Raw genomic sequence first — 24948 nt, 5'->3', positions numbered from 1 at the left:
GGCCTCTGGAGCTGGGCTCGAAGCTGCGGCATCGGTGCCAACCTTTGCCAGAAGGCAATTCAAGCCTCACATTTCTTGGCATCTCACCGACACAACCCGACCCTCCAGTAAAACCCCCAGCCACTCTGCAGGAGTATTGAACTGCTGCTTGAAAAAGGTCTGCAGCGCCAGAAAGTTATTTTGGAAAGCAAATACCCGCTTCCCTTTGTTTCGCAAGGACGGGAGCTTCGTTACTGAAAAATACATTGACCAAAAATATAATGACAACACAGGATGACAGTCTCATGACTTTGAAGGGACAACCGAGGCGACGTTCAGACATGACAAGCAAACGGCAGCTGGTTGCGATGGGCACAATTGCGATTTATTGACTTCCTTTGCCTGCCGTGCCAGCGTGGTGTAGTGGTTAAGAGTGGTGGACTCTAATCTGGAGAACCAGGTTTGATTCCCCACTCCTACATTCCTACTTGGGTGACATTGGGCTAGTCACATTTCGTTCAGAACTTTCTCAGCCCCACCTACCTGACAAGGTGTCTGTTGAGAGGAGAGGAAGGGAAAGGAGTTTGCAAGCTTGAGACTCCTTTCAGGAGAGAAAGGGGGGAGGGGGATAAATCCAAAACTCTTCTTCTTTTCCTGCCATGCAGAGATTCTGAAGTCCTCCAACAAAAATCTATTTGTTGAGACATGACTGCACATTAAACCACGGATAAGCAAAAAGGCAACCTGTCGAAAGCTTTCATGGCCAGAATCACTGGAGTGTTGTGGGGGTTTCCAGGCTGTATGGCTGTGTTCCAGTAGCACTGTCTCCTGACATTTTGCCTGCATCTGTGGCTGGCAGATACAGGCAAAACGTCAGGAGAAAATGCTACTGGAACACGGCCATGCAGCCCGGAAACCCCACAACACTCCAAAAAGGCAACCTACTGGTAGATTTCTTCCAGTTATGGTTTTCTGACACTGCCATTATAGACGACTGAGACCACCAGGTTAATCTAGGGAGGGGGTGTGGCTCACAGGCAGAGCATTTACTTGGCATGCTCAGGTTCAATTTCTGGCATTATTACTAGTCTTCGCTGTTCTGAAACCGGAGGAGGATGAAGAAGAGGCTAGTCACGCAAGCACTGCAGCCATTCAATGTGTGCACATCCCAGCTTAATGTGAAATCCAAACACATCCTATCTTTTAAGTTCTGCCCAATCCAGACTTCCAACTACTACAAGCTCACTATATTTACTACACAGCCTACCAATGGGGGAGATAGTATATATATAAAAAAGAAACAGGAAACCAGTATTTGCATTCCAGTTGACCAAAGCTTCTTGGTCTCCTGGAGGCAATCCTTCGGCACCAGAGGCAGCCGGCTGGGAAAGTGGCAATTTCCAAACCTGACTGAAGTTCAGATTTAACGCCACAAATCACTTGATGCTATCATCTGCTTGAAAGTGCAGCTCATCGTCCAGAGGCATACTGCCACTCACATTTTCACAGCAGTTAATCTGCATTCGAGTGCAAAACACACACAGAGCTGTGCACGATCAAGCAAAAAAATAAGTTGAGAACATTCTGGCTAGAGGGCATGGAGCATTTGAAGAAGAAATTGTTTTCCGAAAGGGCGGATCGGCAAACTGACTCAGCCCCGTTTCACAAAGATGGGGAAGAAGAGAAAGCACGTTTTCACCCAGAGAATTCTTTAATTGGGCTTTGAAGTGTGTGGAACTCGTGTGGCTATTCAGTGTTCAAGCCATGGACTTCCTTCACCCAAACAAACACTTCACAAGGAAAGAGAAAGGAGTTGCTTAAAAAACACACACACAAAAGGGTGCTAATCTGCATATTCCATTTAAATGGAGGTCATGGTTTAACACGGGTGGCCAACCTATGGTCCCCAGATGTTCATGGGCTACAATTCCCACCAGCCAATTGGCCATGCTGGCAGGGGCTGATGGGAATTGTAGTCCATGAACATCTGGAGCACCATAGGTTGGCCACCCCTAATTTAACATGCACTGCAGCTTTTCAACACCCAACTAACTGGTACCAAATGTTTCCAATGAGTCTGCACTGTCAACACCTTTCCCGCCTTTTTAAAATAAAAGTGACACCCCGCCCTCACCCCCCAGTTGTGCAGACTACATTCCACAAAGCATTGCTTTGGCGTTGGATCCAAAAAGTTCTGTTGGGAAGAAGAAGTGGAAGCTTCTTCTGGGCTCCCCCAATTATGCCCTCCAAGGAAAATAACCACCCAAGTACTCAGAGCAAGCAGGGGTACATCTGCCATTGATTATCTATTCGGCTGGCCACTCAACCACTGCAAGAAACAGCACCCAAACCTGCTCACTGTTTTCACCTGTGAAAGCTGCGCAACAAATGGGTTAATTTTTATTTTAAGGTACTAAAAACCTTACAACAGTGCCCTGCCGAATGAGTGACTATACTATCAGCCATAGGTAGGTGGCTGTGACCTCCTCTCCCAGGCGGTTTACTGGGAAGCAGATATTGTACACACAAGAACAGGGTGCAAAGAACTTGTTCTGCGACATTTCAGTCAGCTTCTAATATCCTAGGCTGAAAAAAAAAAACCCTCAAGGACTCAGACCTGCAAAAAGATTTCATGCAGACAGGCCATTAATTAAAAGCTTACATTAACTGTAATAAAGAGACAGACAGGACACCAAACGGGTCTCCTACCCATAATCTGCTTAGGCCAGACTGATCAAAGAGACAACCTGCAGGATAGGTTTATCCCTTTGCTGAATGTAGCAGATGTCGATGTGAGCTACTGAAATTGGCACAGGCCTAGAAAAACAAAACAATAGCAGGCAAACTATGCAGAGTGGGGAGTTTTAAGACACCTTGTAAGTAATGATACAGACCAGGATGTCTTCCCCCTGATACAGGGCACACTTTTCCTTCACATACTCTTACCAGTTACTGATCCATCCTGCCCTTTCAAAAGTCCCTACAGCAGCTTGTTGAACAGTTTACGTTTAAAACTGTTTGCTCTAGAACAGGGGTCTTCAAACTATGGCCCTCCAGATGTTCATAGACTACAATTCCAATGAGCCCTACCACTTGGCCATGCTGGCAGGGGCTGATGGGAATTGTAGTCCATGAACATCTGGAGGGCCATAGTTTGAAGACCCCTGCTCTAGAAGGTTAAGATCTACCCAGTTTCGTGCAGTTTGAAACCTGTGTTCCTTTCTACAACGTATCTGAAGAACAGTCTTGCCAAATGGGTGTTGTGGGTTTTCCGGGCTATGTGGCCGTGGCCTGATTTTGCTCCTAAGGTTCTGCCTGCATGTACGGCTGGCATCTTCAGAGGTACATCACTGTAATATGTGCTTCTCTCTCTGACACAGTGTGGAGTGATTTTGTGGTGAGGTAATGTTTCATCTACCTCATAGGTAGGGGGAGTGAGGCGCATTTGTCCAGGTGGGTTTTATTTGCAGTTGCAGTAACATTAGCATGTGTCTGGATGCTTTATTTGTCTCTGGTTTTTAGTTTTGGTGGGGTTTTTTAGTACTGGTGGCCAGGTTTTGTTGATTTTCAAACTCTCTTCCTTTTTGCCGAAACTGTCTGTGGATTTCCATGGCTTCCCCATGTAGTCTGACATAGTAGCTGCCGGTGTTGTCAATAATTTCTGTGTCTTGCCAGACTTGTACAGTATTGGTGCCCCCCTGCCCTGCCTGTGCTTGATTCGTCTATGCCATAACCTTCCAGCCTTTCAACATACCATGACCTACAATTTTAAGCAAATCCACTTAATTCATCAAGCCACATATGGAACCCTCCCCTTGGAGTTTAACATCTGTCCTAATGCAGGATGCCCAAATCTGGATAAAGGGAGAGGAAGTGGGATGCCTTCCCCCACTATTAACTGCTTCTATTAAACCTGAGAACACTGGTCTTGAAAACACTTTTTATGATCAAGTCTAGACCTCAAATTTTGCTCAGAAGTTCTGCTTCTGCACAGCCTTGGACTCAGTTCTTCTATTTCAGGGGTAGGGAACCTGCAGCTCTCCAGATGTTCAGGAACTACAATTCCCATCAGCCCCTACCAGCATGGCCAATTGGCCATGCTGACAGAGGCTGATGGGAATTGTAGTTCCTGAACATCTGGAGAGCCGCAGGTTCCCTACCCCTGTTCTATTTCAGGTGATAACCTGCTTCTCAAGCAGCGGTTTCATTATCATCCCAGCTCGTTTTGACAGGACACCTGGGTTAACAAGAACCTGGTGCGCATATCACCTGCTCCTTCCAAGAGACAGGTAACAGATGCTGGGCTGCACCAAGTGCCAGGATGGCCCCTCCACAGCTCTGCTCGAGCCCTTTTCCAATTTTTTTTTGCACTCACTGATCATCACACCAACAGCACTATTTCAAGTCAAGCGCTAGACCACCTGGCCAGAGTTCCTTCCAGGCTAGGGGTATCAAACTAATTTGTAAACGAGAACCAGGATATGAAATAAATGTGACTTGCTTGGGCAAGGCCCTGGGGTGGGGGTGGTTGCCTCGGCTGGCCCCAGAATGGGATGCGCGGGGGGATGCCTGGAGAGGGCTTATCAGGCCCACAAGACACCTGAGGCAACCCCCCCCCTCGCTCCTAATCTGGCCACAAATTCAGAACACAACCATAGCCATTTGCAAAAGAATGCACGAGTGAACATACCTGCAAAGCGGAGTGGCGCATCCTTGTCCAGTGCTATTAACGGAGGATCCAACAGGACTGTGTTGTCGTTTTCAGTAACTATGCCATGATAAGTTGTTTCAATCCACGGTTTGTGCTTGTTAACTGTGGCGGGAGGGAGCAGGAAAAAAGCAAGTTTAGATATGATTTGTTATAAAGGAGAAAAAAAGCTTTAACAAGCCAGCTGTCCCCTTGAGGACGCAAAACCAATCCACACCCTCCCGGCCAGCAGAATTCTTACCCTGATTCTAGTTTTGAAGGAATATCATTCAGAAATTAACTCACGCCTCTCAATCGCAGCACGGAAAAACAGTCTTGACAGTGTCCGCAGAAACCAGCGTTGTGCTATGAACTGTGACCCCGACAAATCTGGTCAAAGGTTTCTGTGAAATGTGACCTTTCACACTAACTGCTACAACCCACCATCAAACCAGAATACAAATGTGCTCTCTGAAATATTTGCTGAACTAACTGAATGCCGTTACATTTGGCATTTTCCTAGATCCTGCATCACCCATCTGCCTTAAGCCAGCTTTTTTTGCTAAAGGACCCAGCCAGGTCAGGGAGGCCAGACGCTCCGCTTCTCAGTCTGTATCCTGATTAAAGTACCCAGCTGTGAGTTGCATCAGGTTAAATAACAGGCACAAAGCCACTCAATATGGCTTGCTGCTAAAACATGACTTTGCCGGAAAACCAGTTTAAGCTGGCAAGGCCAAACTGTGCACAGACTCTGAACGCCACAAATCTAGCTGCTTTCAATCTTCTGCTAATCTAGATGTGACATCAAAAAAAGGCCCTGAACTTCCATGCGAGTGAAGGCCTGAGAAGACTCGGCACCCCAATCAACAAAGGCCCAGCCTGACCCGATTTTACTCAGAAGCACACCTTGTGATAACAGTGAGACTTATTCCCAAACTCAACTATTCTTAACCACACTGCTCTCTCTCTCTCCACACCCCAACACGTGACTGCTATTCCTCAGCATAAACATCCCACTAACCACAGATATGGTCACTTCTCCCAATTCAGCCCTCCTGGCCACTCTAAAGAAGTCATTAAAACATTTGACGTTTTTGCAAACTATAATGTTTTTGCAAACTACAGTGCAAACGATAAGGCAAGGAGAATGACAGAAACATAAAGAGGTTGGGCATGGGAGAGGTTTTGTTTTCTCCTGGTGTAGCAGCAGCGATGGCCAAACCTTTGGCACAGTGTATCATGAATCTTTAACAGCTGTTACCACACATAATGCAGCTCATAAGCACCATGCCTTGGAAGAAAGAAGCCACGAGTGAAAGACGGGCAAGCGTGTAAACATGGCTATGCTGTACCACAGAAATTCCAAACGCGGTGCCTGTAGACAGGTTTTCTGGTGCCCACCTAGTGCTTTTAGAAAGTGGGTGCTTCTGTCCAGCAAGGTTTCTGACAATTAAAGATTGGATTGACAGTGCAGATTTTTTAATGTTGCTTTGGTAGCAGCTGCTAGCAGAGCAAAAGGATCTACACTGTGTAGCTGAAGAAGTTAAGCTGTGGCAACCCTTTTGTGACGGACTCCGCCTCCTGCAGCAGCCATTTTGTGGCAGCCATTTTTCTGCTATGCCTACCATCCCATGTGAGAAATCCAAATGTGGCTGCAGGCTCAAAAAGGTTGGGGATCCCTGCTATATTTACAGATGCACACACGACAAACCCCAGCCTGTCTGCATGGCTTCCAGCCCCCAAATTGCCTATTTGAGACAAAGGTCAATTCCAACATCATGCCAAGCCCTCGTCGAAGTAAACCAGTGGATCAGAGATCGTTTTGATGGCTTTTTGCTGGTACATCTGCTGGTAAACAAAGGTTTGAGTTACAAATTATGGCTAGCACACATGGTGTGGTTGATGTAAGTAGTGATCCTGCCCAAGTAGTGATCCTGAAAAATCACCCACATGCTATCCATTTTCTTCCTATTATGGGTTAGGCATGCACAGAAAGTCACATCTTTCTGAGAGTGGGCGTAATAATCTTTATATTACAGTAACAAACAAATCTGTACATAGAAAACAGAAACCCTGTCATACACACACAGGCTATCTAAAGTTACCTACAGAGAATATTAGAACAATTGTCTATTATGCACAAATTCTTATCTTAGCCTTACAGTTTGATTAATAAGTAGTCTTTTAGGAAGGTTAATAAGATTAAGTCCATTTTGGGATGTTTAATAATGAATGAAAGAGAATCAGATTTTTTTTGTCTCTTAAATGGGATTAATTTTTAAAGCTTCTGATGTTTTCAACAGAAAGCCTGTTAAAATTCAATCTGGAAATTAATACAAGGGATGTTATTTCTAACTCAACCTGTCCCTCAGGGTGGCAAATGCCCAATTTAGATAAGCACCCACAACAGCAGCCCTTGTTTCTGCCTGGCGAATGGCATTCCTTCTGATATGCTTGTGTGTTCCAAACAGGGGCGAGAACAATCTTTTTATTCAGTAAATTTCAAGTTTGAAAAACCCAATTTTTTTTAGTAAAGCCAAATAAGGCCAATAACCATCAGCTTTGTTCGGCTTTTTACTGAAATTTTTCAGCGTTCTAAAATTTGAACCCAAATATTATCTCAAAAAATCTGGAGAACCGGGTCTGAATCCCCACTCCTCCACCTGAGTGGCAGAGACTTATTTGGTGAACCAGATGTGTTTCCACATACCTGCTGGGTGACCTTGGGCTAGTGACAGTTCTTCAGAACTCCCTCAGCCCCACCTACCTCAGAAGGTCTCTGATGTGGGGAGAGGAAGGGAAAGGAGCATGTAAGCCACCTTGTGTCTCCTTACAGGAGAGAAGGGGGGGGTATAAATCCAAACTACTACTACTACTACTACTACTACTACTACTACTACTACTACTACTACTACTACTACTACTACTACTACTACTACTACTACTACTACTACACCCCCCCTCCTCCTCCTCGGTTAGGCTGAGACAGTGTTACTCACACCCAGCAAGCTTCCATGGCCAATTGGCCATGCTGGCAGGGGCTGATGAGAGTTGCAGTCCACGAACATCTGGAGTGCCATAGGTTGGCCACCCCTGTCCTAGCCCAACACTCAAACCACTGCACCATGCCGGCTCTCATCAAACTGTTTTTTCCAGAGACCAGGAAGGAGATCTCTGAAAAGCCCAGCAGGCCACAGTGGAATAACACGCTGCATGTATGCAGTAAGTCCCAGGTTCGATTCCTGGCAAGTGCTGAGAAAGAACCCTCTACGCCTGAAAATGTAGAGTGCTGCTGCAAACCAGGGCAAAGTATGCCAAGCTAAATGTCTGGTTCTGCAGAGTTTTGCAAATCCACTGATTCTGGTTTAACCTTTTCACCAATAAGCTCATTTTCTTTGTGAGGAAATCTTTTTGGGGAAGGCAGGGATGGAGCTTGGGACCTACCAGGGGGAAAAGACCCATCTGAAACCCTCAAGACAAGTTGCCTGACATACCAAAGCAGTATGGACCTACCGCCTGTCATATAAGGCAATTTCACATGCACTTTCTGACACTCATCCAAATTCAAGTCACTGGAAATCCTAAGCATAAGAGAGGAGGGTAAATAACGCATGCATGCATCTATACCCTGATTCAAAAATTATCTGGAATTCCCAATGGCTCTCCCCACAAACAACACGTTAAGAATGCCCAACCGTTCACACAGTCAGGAATACGAAGGCTCCGTCTACAAAGACATTAATAAACTCACTTAGTCACTTAACCTCCGTTAATCTCCTGCCACAGAAGCAAGGACAGGTTCTGCGAGTTTTCTCGAAATACAATATTCTGCCCTGCCAAGGAGACCCCGCTGGAATCTGCTGCAAATCCCATGATAAGATGCGACAGGGTTACAGACCAGCTCACATCTAATCCCACCAAAGAAGGGAATCTTCCTCGACACATGAGTGGCAGCAGCTTAAATTCAACTTGCCACAGGAGCTGGCAGTTTTTAAAATGGAGTCTAAACTCGATTGAGGAAAGGCCCAGCTTTATTTTAGAAAAAGTATTTCAAGGGGAAAGGTAGACAGACGCCAATTCAAAACGTCTGCAAGTATTCAAGGCCAAGCCTCAAATTGCACAAATTACTTTTCTACTAAAAGTATTCAAGACCGTGCACAGCAGGCTCTTAAATTTTCTCCAAACCACCTGTGGCAGGTAAGATTCACACCTGCCAAAATGATCAAGAAACATTTATAATCTGCTGGACAGCCGGGAAAGGGCCAGGGGTGGGGGTTGGGAGATATCAGCAGTCAATGGGCAAATCTGTTAGAGAGTCAGATGAGTTAAAAAAATGGGCTGAAGAAGAAGAGGAGGAGGAGGAGGGGGGGAGGAGTTTGGATTTATACCCCCACCTTTCTCTCCTCTAAGGAGATTCAAGGTGGCTTACAAGCTCCTTTCCCTTCCTCTCCCCACAACAGACACCTGTTGAGGCAGGTGGGGCTGAGAGAGTTGTGAGAGAACTGTGACTAGCCCAAGGTCATCCAGTAGGAATGTAGGAGTGCGCAAACGCATCTGGTTCACCAGATAAGCCTCTGCCACTCAGGTGGAGGAGTGGGGAATAAAACCCGGTTCTCCAGATTAGAATCCAGCTGTTCTTAACCACTGTGCCACGCTGGCAGGTATTTGGAAAGATGCTACATAGTCACACAAATATTTTTAAAGGAACACTTTTCAAAAGCAACCCACAGCCATGGCAATGGAGAAGCATCTAGTCCATTCAGACCAGAACATCTGAGAACCCAAGGAGAACCTCACACAATGGAGTATCTCCAAAACACAAAGGGACAACATGCAGATATACTGTCCTGCAGATATACTGGCACTGTGGAAGGAGACTGTCCTGCAAATATACTGGAACTGACAAACTCTACTCGGGTAAGAACTGGGGTGCAACCCAATGTTTTCCCCCCAGATAAATCAGTCCATCCAAATGTTTGCTGTGCCACCAACTCTTCTGTAGAAATATACAAAGCTGTTGAGGAAACAGAATCCTTGGAAATTGAAGGGCAGGGGTGATAAGAAAGTTGTCTGTGGTTAAACAAAACCACTCCCAGGAAACCGCATGAGTCGTTCCACATCAGCAACAACTAACTTCCTGGGTACTGCTACGGGGCTGGTTTTCTTGCCTCAATCTGTGTGACCTTATATCACCTTCACTGAGACCATCAATCCAAGTTGAAGCAGCAATAACTCCATGTCTTCCTGGATCCCTAATCTCACAGTGAAAAGCTCTCAAGCTATCCATTTACAATACGAGCCTTTCTCACTTTTACAACTCAGCACCGTCCATGGGGGGAAAAGTTTTTCCTTTTTACATACTGACGAACGACCCAGTCATATGCTACAGCTTCTACTCCGCAGTTGCTACTGTATGTTTTTTATACAGCTGGTCTGTAACCCATAAGAAACAGGTAGCAGGCATTAGGTAAGATTTTTCTCTGACTGAGAGCTTGTTCGGACATGCAACACAAGAGCTAGACGGAGCAATGGCTTGACTTGTGCAGCAGCAGGCAGCTTAGCTAAACAAAAACAAATAAACCACCCAAGATTTCAAACAGATATTAATGTAATCTAGAGGCGTGGAGCTCATTTATTATAAGAGTCGGATGACATAAATGTGACGTGGTTGGGTTAGGCCGGGGGGGGGGGGGGGGGGTTGATGGCTGCCTTAGTTGGCCCCAGAATTGTAGGGGGTGGGGGGTAGGGTTATACACTTCTGAAGATGCCAGCCACAGATGCAGGCGAAACGTTAGGAACAAGATCTAGCAGACCACGGCCACACAGCCCAGAAAGCCACCCCAACCAACCAAAAAGAAACAGTTTCATGCCAGCTGGGCTCTGACAGCTTCACACATGCTGGTTCTTCACCCTTTCCTAGTCCCATGAAGGCAGGTTGGCCACGTCGCTGTTTTGTGGGGTTATCTGCAGAGCAAGACCTATAAAGAACTGGACGGGCTTTAAAGAAATCCCTTGTGGAGCACAGTTCAGTGGCAACCCTGTAGCACACAGACACCTTACAAATCCTCAAAGCCATCCCCTTTAAAGTACAGTGGGGGGGGGGGGAAGGGGGAGGGAGACTTTCCCAGGCCAAACAAAAGCATTTTCCTGCTGTGCTAAAAACCCAAAGGACTGAAAGAGCAGAAACAAAAGAAGGGAACCTGAGCAGAATTGCTTTTTTATCACCATGAAGCAACTAACAGTGAACAGCCTCGTCTGCTTAAAAGCGTGCCAGTCCCATTGGCAGCCCAGACGTTTCACAGCAATGCACCAAATTGAGGGGATATTAGGGGACCCGGAAGGAGCAGCTCTTGGGTAGGTTTTGCATGTATTGGGGGGGGGATCTGCAGGCTTCCTGGAGGCATGTGGCAATTTTGATGATTTAAACACATAATGAGCCTCCAAGCTGAGCATGCTCAGTCGGCAAACTCCCCAGCCCATTCGCAGAGTGACAAATGTACCCTGGAAACGATAGCCCGCCTGCAGACAGAAGCACGGATGAGCTTCTTTTGTTTCAAATAAGCCAACTTAGCAAAGCTCCACCTCTTAATTTAAGGATCAGGATCCCTCCAGATAGAAGCAAGTTCTTGTGATTTGATGTCTTAATTTAGTGGTCCCCAACCTTTTCCCACTCATGTACCCCTTGGCAACCCATTTTCCTAAAATTGTGCCCCCCACTAGCAAACACATTATGTGATTTTTTTGCGTGCCCCCAAATGCTCTGGTGCATATCCCCGAGGGTACACATACCCCAGGTTGAGAAGACCAATGCTCAATGGTGAGAAGAGAGCTTTGTGGGTTTGGGGGTGGGCTAACATGATGCTACTTTGGATCCTATGGTACCTTGGTGCCTCTTTCTCATGATGCTGATTTTAGTGCATCCAGATCAGCGTTCACAAGCACAGTCCACAGAAGAAGAGCACCCGGTGTTTGGACACAGGCCCAACGAAGAGAGCGTCTCAGTTAAGAATCAGGGTTTTAAAAAACCAGCAACTTGGAATTCCATATTCATGTACTCCGGTCATGGGCAGGAGAGAGAAATGTTCCATTCATTTCAAACATCCATTAGCTGCCTTTCTTTTCTACAGGGCTCAAGGCAGTTTGTGATATAGATGTGTGCGTGTGTGTTAAGTGCTGTCAAGTCGCTTCTGATGAATCGATATTCTCCAAAACATCTTATTGTTAACAGCTTTGCTCAGGTCTGGTAAACTGAGGGCTGGGGCTTCCTTTATACAGTCAATCTATCTCATGGAGGGTTTTCCTCTTTTTCTGTGGCCTTCCACCTGTCCTGGCGTTATTGTCTTTTCCCACGACTCTTGTCTTCTCATTATCTGACAAACAGCCTCACATTCACTGCAACAGCCTCACTTCAGTTATTTTAGCTTCTAGGGCAGTGGTGGCGAACCTATGGCACGGATGCCAGAGGTGGCACTCAGAGCCATCTCTGTGGGCATGCGCAGAGTGCCCCCCACAAACATCTAGGCTGGCCTGGGCCGCTGGGCTCGATTATTAGCATTAAACCTACAACCTAGATTTGGGGAAGCAGTGTAGGTAACCCTGTTAAGCGCTATTAAACCCCACTGATTTTGATGCGAAGAACTAAAGCATGATCCTTTACCTGGGAGTAAGCTCGGTTGCTGGTAATGGGGCTTGCTTCTGAGTAAACCCTCCTAGGGTCGTGATTCACCTGTTGGAAGAGTTGCACGGTTGCTTCAAAGCCAAGCCACCGACTACCACCAAGCTTACTCCCGAGTAATGCATGCCTCGGAGCCAACTGTTTTTCTAAACTAAAACCTCAGTATTCAGGTTAAATTGCCGTGTTGGCACTTTGCGATAAATAAGTGGGTTTTGGGTTGCAATTTGGGTACTCGGTCTCGAAAAGGTTCGCCATCACTGTTCTAGGGGCAGTTTTGGTTTGATTTGATCTAGAATCCACTTATTTGGTTCTTTGGCAGTCTACAGTATCCATAACACTCTCCTCCAACACCACATTTCAAAAGAATCTACTTTCTTAATTGATCAGCTTTCAGTACCACACATGGTAATATAGCACATAACATTATATACTAATACACAAAGTAATGTAGGTAATTCACATAAAATAGCATATATAAAAATACATAAACCAAAATTTAAAATCACAATTTCTGTTCCAAGCTAAAAATAATCTAAATTTTCTTCCAAAGGACTCAGAATATTAACTGGCCCTCTCTATGACCTATGACCTGAACAAGAAACCTATGACCAAAACATGAAAGAAGTGCTTGCAACCTTGAACACCAGCTGCCATTTTTCCATTCTGCAAGGGCAAGCCATATTCAAGAGTTTGAGTAGTTCTAACATGAAGCAGCTGACAAATGCAGAGAAGACCTGTGCTTGCTTTAAAAACACCACAAAGCGCTCTCAGCGAAATTGTACAGGTTAAAAGCTTGCCAAAATTCAATGAGATATCCAATTTACTGAAGCTATTCACAGCTACGGATCAAAAGTACAATTCTCCACTGTTTGAAGGAAAGGGTGGGAAATTGCTCTCCACACCTAAGCAGCAATCTTAACACCTGAAGAAGACTGGCAGTATTCACAATATGCAAGAAAAGCTCCCTGGCTATTCTCCTTCCAACCTCTGTCCCTCTGTCTTTAAAGGAACAACAAGAAAAGGAAACCCAGTCAGAGACAATGTGGGTCCACAGGAAGGGAGAAAACCATTTCTGTACACCCAAACAAAGAAAACAGGAGCACAACACACATCTAGGCATGCAAATGTAATTCCGGCACCACTGCTGCAGATTCCCCATCACCCCAAAGCATTCACATTCCATTCCTCCCAAATAATGCGGAGCGCCAGCCAAAACCAGCAGCAGCAGAAGAAGCAGAGAACGTTGCTTTCCACTCCCAGAAAACACCCACTTGCAGGCCTCAGTCCGGCTTGCTCAAGAACGGCTCAAAACTTTTGTCAGAGACTAAAAAGTATTTTCCCCACCCCACCCCTTCCACACACCCCTTCGGGCTAGCAGTGAAACATCACTCTCTAGTGACTTGTCCAACACCTGGGGCAAGAGGAACTATCACTGATGTAAATTTGGGGAGGGGGAGTGTTTACAAGGAGATAAGCGGCTCAAAGGGTGGAGATTTCATTGCTGATGTGAATGTAAACACCAGGCCTACAGCCATCCCTTAGCATGGGACAGCATGAGCATGCACACGCAAAATATCAAGGGCCGCAATTTATTTAGAGAGCCAGTGTTTTAGAGGGCTTAGAATGTTGTATTGGGATTCGGGAAATCTGAGTTTGAATCCCCACTCCCCCATGGAAGCTTGCTGGGTGACCTTGGCCCAATCGCTGTCTCTCAGCCTAACATACCTCGTTGTGAGAATAAAATGGAGTAAAGGAGAACAATGCTGCTTACGGTTCCCTTTGGTGAGAAAGGCAGGGTACAAACAAAGCAAATAAAGAGATAAACTGCGATAATGGTAATGGCTAGGGAGGAAAACCACACACACTTCCTCTATATGGCTGCTCTTAAAGAGGAGGACAGGAAATCCCCAAGAATGTCCCCTCCCCATTTAAGCACTGACCAGCAGAAGAGGACATCTGATTGGGAGGGGGCTGCTGTGGTGAATTAAATCCCAATTGAGATGTAAACACGGATCAAACAGGGAGAGCCACCAGGGAAACAGAGGGCGCATCCTTCAAATCAAGAAGGATGAAAAGCAGAGGTGCGTTTGCAGGGGTGCTGGTGGCGAAACTGAAGTCCCCGGCCTGCTGGACACAAAGGAGGATTTGAAAACACACACAAAAGGAAAGGGATCAAAAGGGGGCCGGTGCCGGTGCCACAGAAGCATACACCTAAGGGGCGTGTTTCCCCATCAGAAAGGAGGAAAGGGGGGGTGGAAGGTCTTCCAAAGCATTTGCCAGGTTTTTAGAAAAAATACCCTTGGAGGAAGAGCTTAACAAGGCGACAGGAAGAAAAATCCCTGGAGAGGGCACAGGGTCAGTCGGCAAAACGTGCTGGTCAAAGACTGCTTAATCCTTCAGGGTACAAGGTTACCTGAGAGGAGAATGAACACTAAATATTCAAAGGGGGACAAAAGACGACCCCGCCCCCAGCTCCACGGAGCCAAGAAAGAGTTTTAGAGCACATGGGGTGAATTGGTAGGTCTTGCTGGGACCAAAGATGAAATATTAGAAGGAAGAAAACAGGATGCCATTTTATAGGCAGATTCTGCTTCAAGTGCATGGATTTGGGGAAGGGATAGAAGTTACGGGGGGGGGGGGTTACCAAAAGGGGAGGTTATGGGGCCAACTGCTACCGGGATGGGTTGCCATGGGGAGGAAAGAGATCTCTGCTTCTGCAGGCATGCACCAAGTGAGGGAGGGAGGGATGTAGAAGGATGCCATGTCTTGGGAGAGGAATCGAAAGATAAACAGAAGCAGGTGAATGTCAGAACATATACTGTGGTAAGGTTAACCAACAGGATGTTAAAGGAGAGGGAGGGTGTTTGTTGAGACTGGGATGGGAGGGTTGCTATTGGGAAAGCAGGATATGGGCCATAAACAGAACCCTGACCTGGGCAGCAGCAATCAGATTTACATATAAAAGAAGATATTCTATTTGGGGGGGGGGGTGTGAGGGGGTTCCGCATACCAATGGGGTGATTCTCTGGAGTGAAGCTTAGAGAAAAATGAGAAGCGAGGTAATTAAGCCACACACAGTCATTTTTCCTGCTTCCCTAAGGAGATGTCTTCTACTACATTACCAACATCTTATAACACCTTTAATATTTCAGAACAACATTTCACAGTTTGTAATGATACCTTGGGACACATGGTTTTAAGATCAATCCTTGCGCAAAAAGCACCACATCAAGTCGTCACATCTTTTAACGTGTACTAACAACATGCTGTAACATTTCTGTAAAAATAAATAAGGAGATCCATTTGGAAATGGATACGTTTACAACATTCATGACTTCGATAATGTGAGGAGCTTTTAAGGATACTGCATGTATCCTAGTAATAAAAAGTGATTAAAGTATCAACGTTATTTATTAACAAGGATGTCATAACAGAAGGTGTCATTAACAAGACTATAATTGAATATTGCAGTAATGTTGCCATACCATATCAACACTATTAGGAAGGATATTAAGTAGTACAATATTACTGCGATCATTATAATATCTTTGCTCACTTAACAATGTGGTGTTATTGTTAATGCTCTGTGGACAGAGTAGTTATGAGCATTATAGTGCCCTTGCAAGCAACATTATCAAGCTACAGCACCCTCGCCCGCAATTAAACACATTAACAGCAAATAAAAGTATTGTGATAATATTAAATATCTTCATCACAACACTGAACAGGCTGGCATTAATACGAAAGATCCTCACCAGCCGCTTGGTGTAGACATAAAAATACAACAGGGGGTCCAGCTTCATTTTGCAGCTCCGGACTCCTGGGTCTTCCCTATCTGGACTGACCACGCTGTGCGGCCGCGACGTTTAGCAATAAAGCAGCTGCACCGCATTCATCCCAAAAACATCCCCCGGAGCCAGTAAATAAACGCCAGGTCGCCCCATTAGCCCCGCACCCAAGTCGGAGCCCGATTGATCGACACGTCCGGGCGGACAGCAGCGCTCCAAATCCATCACTACTAGCCCTGGCTCACAACAACGCCACGCTGCAAGCTGCTTAATAATAATAACAATAATAACAATAATAATAGCGATGATGATGATGCATTCAAGTGGCTGCATATTCCTTGTTCACAGCGGTGCATACAAGCGACTGCAGATCCTCTCCTCGTATCTGTGCATATCGAAACGGCTGCACATCCCTTGCGCAGCAAAGGGATATTTCTTGCCCGTAACGATGCATTCAAACGCTTTGCACAGCCCTTGCTCCTAATTGTCAAGCGATCGCAATGCATGCAAGTCTGCACACAAGTCTGCACACTGCAAGGCTGAACAGGCACCGGGGGGGGGGGGGAGAGGGGGCAGCACCCTCCTGCCCTCCCCCCCCCCCCAGCCCAACCCCGGCTTTGCAATCTCACCTCGGGCGGCGCGGATCCCTGCGCAGAGCAGCGCAGCCAGGAGGCAGGCGGGGGCCAGCGGGGAGCGCAGCATCTCCGGCCCGGCCAGGGGGGGCGGCTGCTGGTGCTGCTTCTTCTTCACCCCCTCCTCCTCCTCCTCCTCCTCCCACCACCGCCCCGGCGCCCCCCGACCCACCCCCCGCAAAGAGGGGGTCTCTTGCTCGCCCCCGCCGGAAAGGAGCAGGAAGCCTGAGGCCGGAGAAGCGAGCGGGAAGGAGGAGGAGAAGCGCCCCCGCCGCCGCGGTCCTTCCCCTCAGCCGAGCACGGCTGGCAGCGAACTAAGATGGCGGCGCCCTCACTCCCCGCTCCCTCCCTCTTCCCCCGCACCGGTTGCCAGGCGAGGAGCGGGAGGGACCAAGCGGCCGGCCGGAGAGGGGTGGGCGGGCATCGGGAGAGACCACTGCAGAAGCGGGGGAGGCGGCGGCGGGGGAGAGACCATCTCGCTGAGAGGAGCGGGGCGGCAGGAGAGACCATGTCCGTAGGGGGAGGTGGGGGAGAAGGGAGGGACGGGGAAGGAGGGGGAGGTCGGGCGCCTGCCATTTCTGCCCCTTCTCCCCGCACACTGATTTACATCTCATTGACAGGATTTCTGTTTTACCTCATTTATGCCCCTCTTTCCTCCCCAATGGATCACATCGTCCTTTTCCATGTTATCATCACACAACAACCTTGCAGAGTAGAGGTGGGAGAGAAGGAAAGGAGGGGGAGGTCGGATCCCTTCCCTTTCTGGTCCACCCCTGCACACTGATTTACATCTTATTTATAGGACTTCTGTTTTACTTCATTTTATAGCCCCCTTTCCTCCCCAATGGATTACTTCGTTCTCCTCTATCTTATCCTCATACAACAACAATCTTGTAGAATGGCCAGTTTCCAGGGGAGGCCTGGAATTGCAGCTGATCGCCAGGCAGTGGCGTAGCGCCAAGGGGAATGGGGTGTGTGCAGTGCACTGGGCGCAATTCCCCCTCACTCCGGCCCTGTCTCCAGGTAATGGAAATCAGTTCCCCTGGAGAAAACGGATGCTTTGGACGGTGGGCTCTGTACAACTATACCCCACTGATCTCCATCCGTTTCCCAACAATTTCATTGGGTACCCCACATTTCTAATATTATGTGAGAGGGAGGAAAAACTCTGTGTCCAGTTTCTTCATTCCACGCATAATTTTATAAACCTCCATGATGCCGAGAGAAAGGAAAGGTAGCACGGTATAGCCCTCTCCTCAGACCCGGGAAGATAAGCTGGATCCGTCCTTGGGAGGGAGACCACCAAGGAAGACTGTGCAGAGGAAGGCCACGGCCAAGCACCTCCTGCTTCTTGCTTGCCTGCCCTGAATCAGCTGGGCCTGGAGGCACTTTACAGACACATCATGGTGAGGATTACAGGGGGAAGCAGCTGAGACAGAATGGCTGGGTTCTGTCATTCAAGTGTAAATTATCCATGTCAGTGCAGCCAGCACGAAAAGATAAGCAAGGGGATGAAGTTTACTCTGGGAAAAGTAGTCTGATGGTTAAATGAAAATTAACAGATACTGATAACAAGTGTTAAGAATAGCCAGGAAAAAAAATCTCTGATTGCTCAGGGAAAGCCTAACTGTTAAGGCCAAGCGAGAGTCATTCAAGTTGTTCAGCATTATTTTGTCATTTTTGGATAGGCTGAAGGTGTTTTGGTAACAAGTAAAGAAGCAAGTGTGTTTAGGAATGGAACCCAGTTGTAAGACATATTTACCCAAAATAAAGCCTTCAAAATGCGGGTTTAGGCACACAATGTAAAAGTCTTAGTTCAAAAGTGGGGGTTCTGCTCACAAGTAAACACACCTAGAATTGTAGCTAGCAGTCAGCCTTAATCCAAATGCATTTCTGTTTTACTTGGAAGTAAATGCCACCAAATTAGGATTTTACTTCTGTGCAAGCAGGGGTACAAAACTGTAGCCAAGCAGCATCAGTTCTGGGCATGTTTATTCAAGAGCTGTATTTTGCTGAGTCAGCCTTTGAAACTGTCTAGCCCAGCAAATACTTTGACTGGTAATTTGCTCTGCAAAATCTCACAGGAGGAATCCTTCCAAACCCCAATTCCTTGAGGTTGCAAACCTACAGTCAATTACATGGGATTTACGGTTTACCATGTGTCCTTCCTCTGCTGCCATGAGAGGGATGGAGGCAGCAGGACATCCCATTCTGCATGCAGCTCTATTTCCCCATGCAGAAATCCCAACACGTTGACAGCCACGGAGCTCACCTAAGGCTTTTGCCCTTAGCAGGAATCTACTTCCCTGCCCAGTTCAAGTCTCCACCCACTTCCACGTACCAGGTGGATGAAATCCACAGCTGGTAATCCTACATTTTTTTAAATTGCCATCAAGTTGCAGCCATTTTAGGACTGTCAAGGCAAGAGTCATTCAGAGGTGTTTTACCAATGCCTGTCTCTGCATGGCAACCCTTCCTTGGCGGTCTCCCATCCAAATATTGACCAGGGCTGACCCTGCTTAGCTTTCAATAGGCTAGGTAGCCTAAGTTGTACATGTCAGAGCCTTCCTACATTAAGGGATGAGATTTGTGGGAAATGAGAAAGGGTCAGGAAAGGAATATGGGGAAGGAATGGAGACAGAACTCTGCCATGGATGGGTGGGGTGAAATGGCTGCACAGAGGAAACCAAATTCTCCCTGTAGCAGGGTAGCATTTCCATCTCTGTCCACAGTCATCCCTCCCCTCTGTCTCCCTTCTAGGCTGCTGACTTGGACACACCTCTATGCTTTCAAAGGGTAAACACCAAGCTGCTGCTGTGAAGGATACTTTGACTGCTGCCCTGTATTGTATTCAGCTTGCAAATCCGAAACCTCTTCTTTGCTCTGCAGGCTGCCAAGAAAGGTGGAGCAGGGAGGGAGGCAGATGACGCAGAGGTGGCTAGGACTCCATCCCTTTGGCAAGCCCTCAAGAGCCCATGTGATAGTTCCACTGAACAGAGTAATGCCCAATGATAGCTGCTCCATCCTACAGGGCAAACAGCACAGAACAATCCTATGGGGGATGCAGCTCCCTGTAAATTACAATTGCGTTCTGAAGTTCTCATCAATTAGTTAGAAGATGTGGGAGGAACCACAGCTAAATTTGAATGCTTTTTTTCCCCAGTCTTGCTGCATTGCAGCATCCGTATGAGCAGATAACAAGGTGAGGTGTGTAATGAAGTCTTGACTTTTTTGTAAGCAAGTGACATCTTGTCTACTCAGACTGGAAGCAGTTTTCCCGTTTCTTCCACATCACCTACTGCCTGGTGCTTTTAACTGGAGTTGCCGGGGATCGAACCTGGCATCTTCTGCATGCCAAGCAGAAGCTCTTCCACTGAGTCACAGCCTCTCTCCTCCTGTGGCTAGAGGCTCCACAACTATTCATCGTACAAGGAATGCTGTCCAAGCCCTTTTATCCTCTTAATGTCTGTCTTCTCCACTCTCTTTGCTCACCCAGACGCCTTTTGCTAGAGCTGCCTCCGAACCAGAGCCCCTTCAGACTGTGCCAAACCTAGATCCCCACACAAAAAAGAGAAGCCAGAAGAAAAATGACAGTACATGGATGCCAGTTGCGTTCTTGCGAAGGCTCTTTTCTCTCAGTGGAAAGCACCACATGTTTTGCACACTTCCACCAGCCTGCTGGTATAAATAATTAAAGTGCCTACAACTTGTTCGTTAGCAAAGGAGTGCTGTGCCTCCCACCCTCCTGTAATGAGGAGCAAAAAGGAGGGGGGGAGAGGAGACTCAATTAGGCGTTGGGGAGCTGTTGGCCTCTCTGGCTGATGGCATGTCGCAAAGCGGATGACCTGGGATTCTTTCAGAATTGCCCAAAACAAAAACAAACCCTTGAGCATTTCTCTTTTTCCATGCCCATCTTTAGCTGTTTCCCTCCCTCGGAGAAATTTTAAAAAAAGAAACTCAGAAATAAACTGTGGTGCCTCTGGGATGCTATTGTTTCCAGCTTTGATTTTATTTTCAGATGTGTCACGTGACCCTTTTTTCACACTGGGGAATGGCAGACAGCCCTCCCAGGCAGCCTGGCTTTTTAAATCAATCGAACAGATAGCTAGCTTCCTGTAGCTGTCTTCCTAAGGAATCTCATCCTCTGGCGACAGAGACCATCTGACAAACAAAAGCAGTGGGCAACTGTTTCTCAATACATTCATACCTGGATTTGAAAAGTTAGTCTACCCCCATTCTATAACGCCCCCCAACCAACCAGTAGTGCCAAAGAGTGGCCTCCACTACTGCTGAAATTTGCATAAAAATAAAATCCAAGCAGACCAATATTGGACCCAACCCCAAGTCCTTCTAACCCTGGATTCTCCATCCAACAAACAGATGCGTTTGAGAAATCCACAGGCATGCCAAGAAAGCAACAAACCTGTCCTGTTAATTGACCCCTGTACCTGGCATTTGGAGGGACGCTGCTCCTATACATGGAGGTTCTATTTATCCCTCCAGGCAAATAACCAGTGATAGCTAAGACTACAAGAACAGCCCTGCTGGATTAGACCCACACATCTATCTATCACATACAGCATCCTCTTTCCCACAGCCACCAGATGTGTGAATTTTGTTGCTGCTGTTCAACAAAATGTGGTTTGTGAAGTCAGATGTTGCAATAAGCCAGAGTTTGTACAATCTACAGTGCATAAATTAGACACAAACCTTGGTTTGAAACCTCCACGTCCTGCGTACAGGCATCAGGACGTTTGATCAGGCTAAAGTTTATCTTGATGTTTGAGTTCAGCTTCTTTAACTGGATAAAAACTCTTGCAGTTTAAACTGTTTTGTAGGATAGCAGATCTGTTTTGGATCATCCCTGGAAATTTCTGCCGGAACAGGGAGAAGACTCGTCCCAGAGACGTAACAGATGGATATTGTTCCAGTTGGGTGCTGTCAAGGGCAAACCGACCAGGGAGAAGGCAAAGGGCTCAGATCCTTCCGACGATCCCTTCTCTGGCCTTTCTTACTCTTTAAAATTGCTTCCATGTTTTGCTGGGGAGAGGGGAGGGCTCTGTTTAAGAGGATTAGTCCAGTCCCTCTTCACCACCCGCCCCTTTGAAACGTTCCATCTTGCGCTTTGATCATTTCTGCAGACTGATTTAGGGGATGCAAATGAAGGCCTCTGCAATTGGGAAGATGAAAATCATCTCCCTTGACATTTTGGAGAGCATTGGGGGAATTCTCAATAAGCCATTGAAGTGCAGGCTTATCGGAAGAAGCGAGGGTGGGGGAGAATGAAAAGAGAAAACAGGAAAATTCAATAAGACAGGGACAACAAAGAACACTTTGGGGAGAGGGAAATAGAGCAATTAACCCTGCGATGTGTTTCTCCACAGTTTTCAGTCTGCTTCTCACACGCTGCATTGCAGAGCGCATAAACATGCAAGGTCAGAATGTGGGAGAGGAACTGTCGTCTTGAGGCACACGTATTCTCTTTTAATGTCAACAGCAAGTTGCTAGTCCTCGTGAGCGTAAATAAAAGCTTGGAGATGCATGAGCTCTGCCCAGCAAAAACCTCAAAAGCTGAAACTAAAAAGCAGGACTCTAGCAGCCAAGGCATCAGTGAACTTTAGCGGGCTCATGGTTCAAACGATTGCATGCAGCAAGACCTTAAGAAGCTCTTTTCTCTACCTGAGGTTCTGGCCTTTCAGAGGCCATTCTGAGTGAAGTGAACCAACAGGCTGACTTGATAGAAAACAATATTATATCCCAAATTTCTGTCAAAAAGACTTGAATCTAGAAACCGCTTTATTTTGTGGGACCGTCACTGAAGGACCGAACACAAGCTTTGTGTAGAGCAGAGGTCTCCAAATTTTTTGAGCCTGTCGGCACCTTTGAGTTTTCAAGAGGAAGTGGTGAGCTCAATCCCAAAATGGCTGCTACAGAAGGCAGAGCCAAATCAAAATGGCTGCCTGTAGAGGCAGAGTCAAACAGATTACCTCTTTTCACCCCTCCTGGAAGGAAGGGAAGCTTGAAGGGGGGAATGGATTTAAAGCCCATCAGTCCTTGTCCTCATCAGTGGTGTAGCTAGGGGGCAGGAGCCCCAGGGGCCACTTGCTGGAGACATATTTTGGGGCCACACCCCCTCCCCAGGAGTTCATGACAGGGCACAGTTGAATGCTGGCAAGTAGGGAGAGCACGGCTCCCAACCTCCACATAGAGGTTGGGGTGGAGTAAGCCCTGCTCGCTGGCATTCAGCTGCATCCATCCCTAATGGAGTGGGGTCTCAGCTGGGGGGACGGGACAGCAGCCAAGGTAAGCCCCGGGTGCCATTTGAACGAACCATGTCCCTGCTCATCATCCAATGAAGACCCTTTCATGTTAATGAAGGCAACCAATAACAAGCTTTGACTTACGATGGCTGCATCCAATTTCTGAAATGCTTGACAGGCACCAAGGCGTGCCATAAAATGATGGGTGCCATAAAACCCATGGACACCCTCTTGGGGAAGCCTGGTGAGAAAATGGGCTGGGTTCAATTGCTGCCATCCCAGGTAAATCAACCTCAGGTAGCAGGAAAGACCCTTCTAGTTATAAGATCCATTATAAGCAATAACAATGAGGGGAGTCAAAAGCACAAGATAAAGAGACAGCCCCTGACTGAAAGAAATCCAATCTGACTCTCTTGTAGACGTCTCTCCTTCCCAGCCGGTTCTTCGAAGAACACCCCACCTGCGTCTCTTAAATAAACCATCGACAACTCCGTGGAGGATCCATATGGCGTCTATAAATAGGAGGCCTCTTCTGAGCTGCAGCGTGCCACCTGCAAGCTGAACTCCATGAATTTGTCAGAGATGCTCCCAGTTGCTACTCCAGGGCAACCAAATCTCTCCAAAGGGCAGTTTATGACAGTTCTGCAAACACTCTTGTTCCTTTTATCTGAGACTCCCCCACTACCAACATCTTTTTTTGGTTCACAGTGGCCTTCTGCAGAGTCACAAGAGCAACAGAGGTCAAATGGGCATTAGGAAATGTTAACTGATAGGTTACGACGTGGTGCCTTTTGCATTGCGAAAAGAAAATAAATGTGCTCCAAAAGGTGGTCTGAAGTGAGCAGTGGGAATGGTCAGGCAGATTTGAAAACTGTAGATGTGCTTGTGGTGTTTTTATTGTCTATGTTAAAATGGAACACTTTGCTTCCCCACCTTGGATATTTTTGTGAATTGGTTGTCCCATGGGATCAAATCCCTGCTGGACCCTGGCTAGACTTGTAGACTGCACATGTGGTCGTGTCTTGAAATCAGTTGCTCTTATCCCTATAGCTTCTTGCTAATAAATTGATGTTGTTTTGAACGCACATCTCTGAATGTAAAAACAGGAACCTGAGTGCTTAGAAAATAAACCGGCAACCTGTATGCTAGGCTGGGCCTCCAAGCCCATTCTCGTTTCTTGATTCCTGGGTTTATGCCATCACTCAAGACTTCCATCTGGGAATCCAATTAGAAATGACACAAACGTTTGAACAGGCAATCTTGCAGTTTCCACCTAAAATCTGTTTGGATATGATGTGTTCTCTGTGAGATGTGACACCTTCATTTCACATGCACACAGGGGCACTTCCAGGTGTTTGGGGGCCCCGTGTGCATCGTGAGCTCAAGTGGCAATTCCACACATATCCATTCTCCCTCTCGAAGGACAGCACAGAATACAACTAATAATTGGTGGGTCCCAGTGCGATGGAGCCCTGCCAGCTCCCTCCTCTGGGTATCCATGCAACCATCCTCCATACCTCGTGATGATACAGCAGAATACAACTCTGCAGCTCAGGTTAGAGCATCACAGCTGGTGTCGGGAAGGGCCCTGGGGCCAAAGCAGCTGTCCAAGCATGCCGTCTGCTGTTGCCAATCCTGCTTACAGATGCTCCCGCTTCTCCACCTTTGAAGCTGTAAGTTTTGCTAAGTGTCTGCCTCCATTGCCCTTTTGACAAGAGCAGCTCATTTGGAGGGGGTGCTAATTTATTCCGTTTTGCTAATTCAAAAAGGAGCACAAACACCATTTCCCCATCACACAGCCCATGACCGAGGGTGCTGTTTAAGCCCAATTATCTCTTATTATTAGCATGCATGCCCTATCTTCTGCTGGCATATTAATTGCACGCTTTGCTTTTGCTCCTGATTAGCACAACGATAGACTTTTTCA

The 24948-nt window shown here is 46.9% G+C and overlaps 1 protein-coding gene across 4 annotated transcripts in view; it reads right to left on the bottom strand.

The window, feature by feature from the left end:
* The window catches only part of CLSTN1 (calsyntenin 1), a 49883-nt gene extending 32776 nt beyond the window's left edge, over positions 1-17107 (bottom strand). For 3 of the 4 annotated variants that reach the window (XM_048519366.1, XM_048519365.1, XM_048519367.1), the window contains exons 1-2: positions 16759-17106; positions 4670-4792 (exon numbers count right to left, since the gene is read on the bottom strand). In XM_048519366.1, the coding sequence (XP_048375323.1) occupies positions 4670-4792; positions 16759-16831 (196 nt within the window). In that variant the 5' untranslated portion in view covers positions 16832-17106. Of the gene's footprint in view, positions 1-4669; positions 4793-16758 lie in introns of all 4 variants that reach the window. The other variant, XM_048519364.1, reaches the window with a different exon arrangement.
* Positions 17108-24948: the final 7841 nt, after the last annotated feature.

The sequence above is a fragment of the Sphaerodactylus townsendi genome, linkage group LG16 (assembly GCF_021028975.2).
Source record: "Sphaerodactylus townsendi isolate TG3544 linkage group LG16, MPM_Stown_v2.3, whole genome shotgun sequence".
Classification (NCBI taxonomy): Eukaryota; Metazoa; Chordata; class Lepidosauria; order Squamata; family Sphaerodactylidae; genus Sphaerodactylus; species Sphaerodactylus townsendi.
This window is presented reverse-complemented; position numbering and strand designations above follow the sequence as displayed.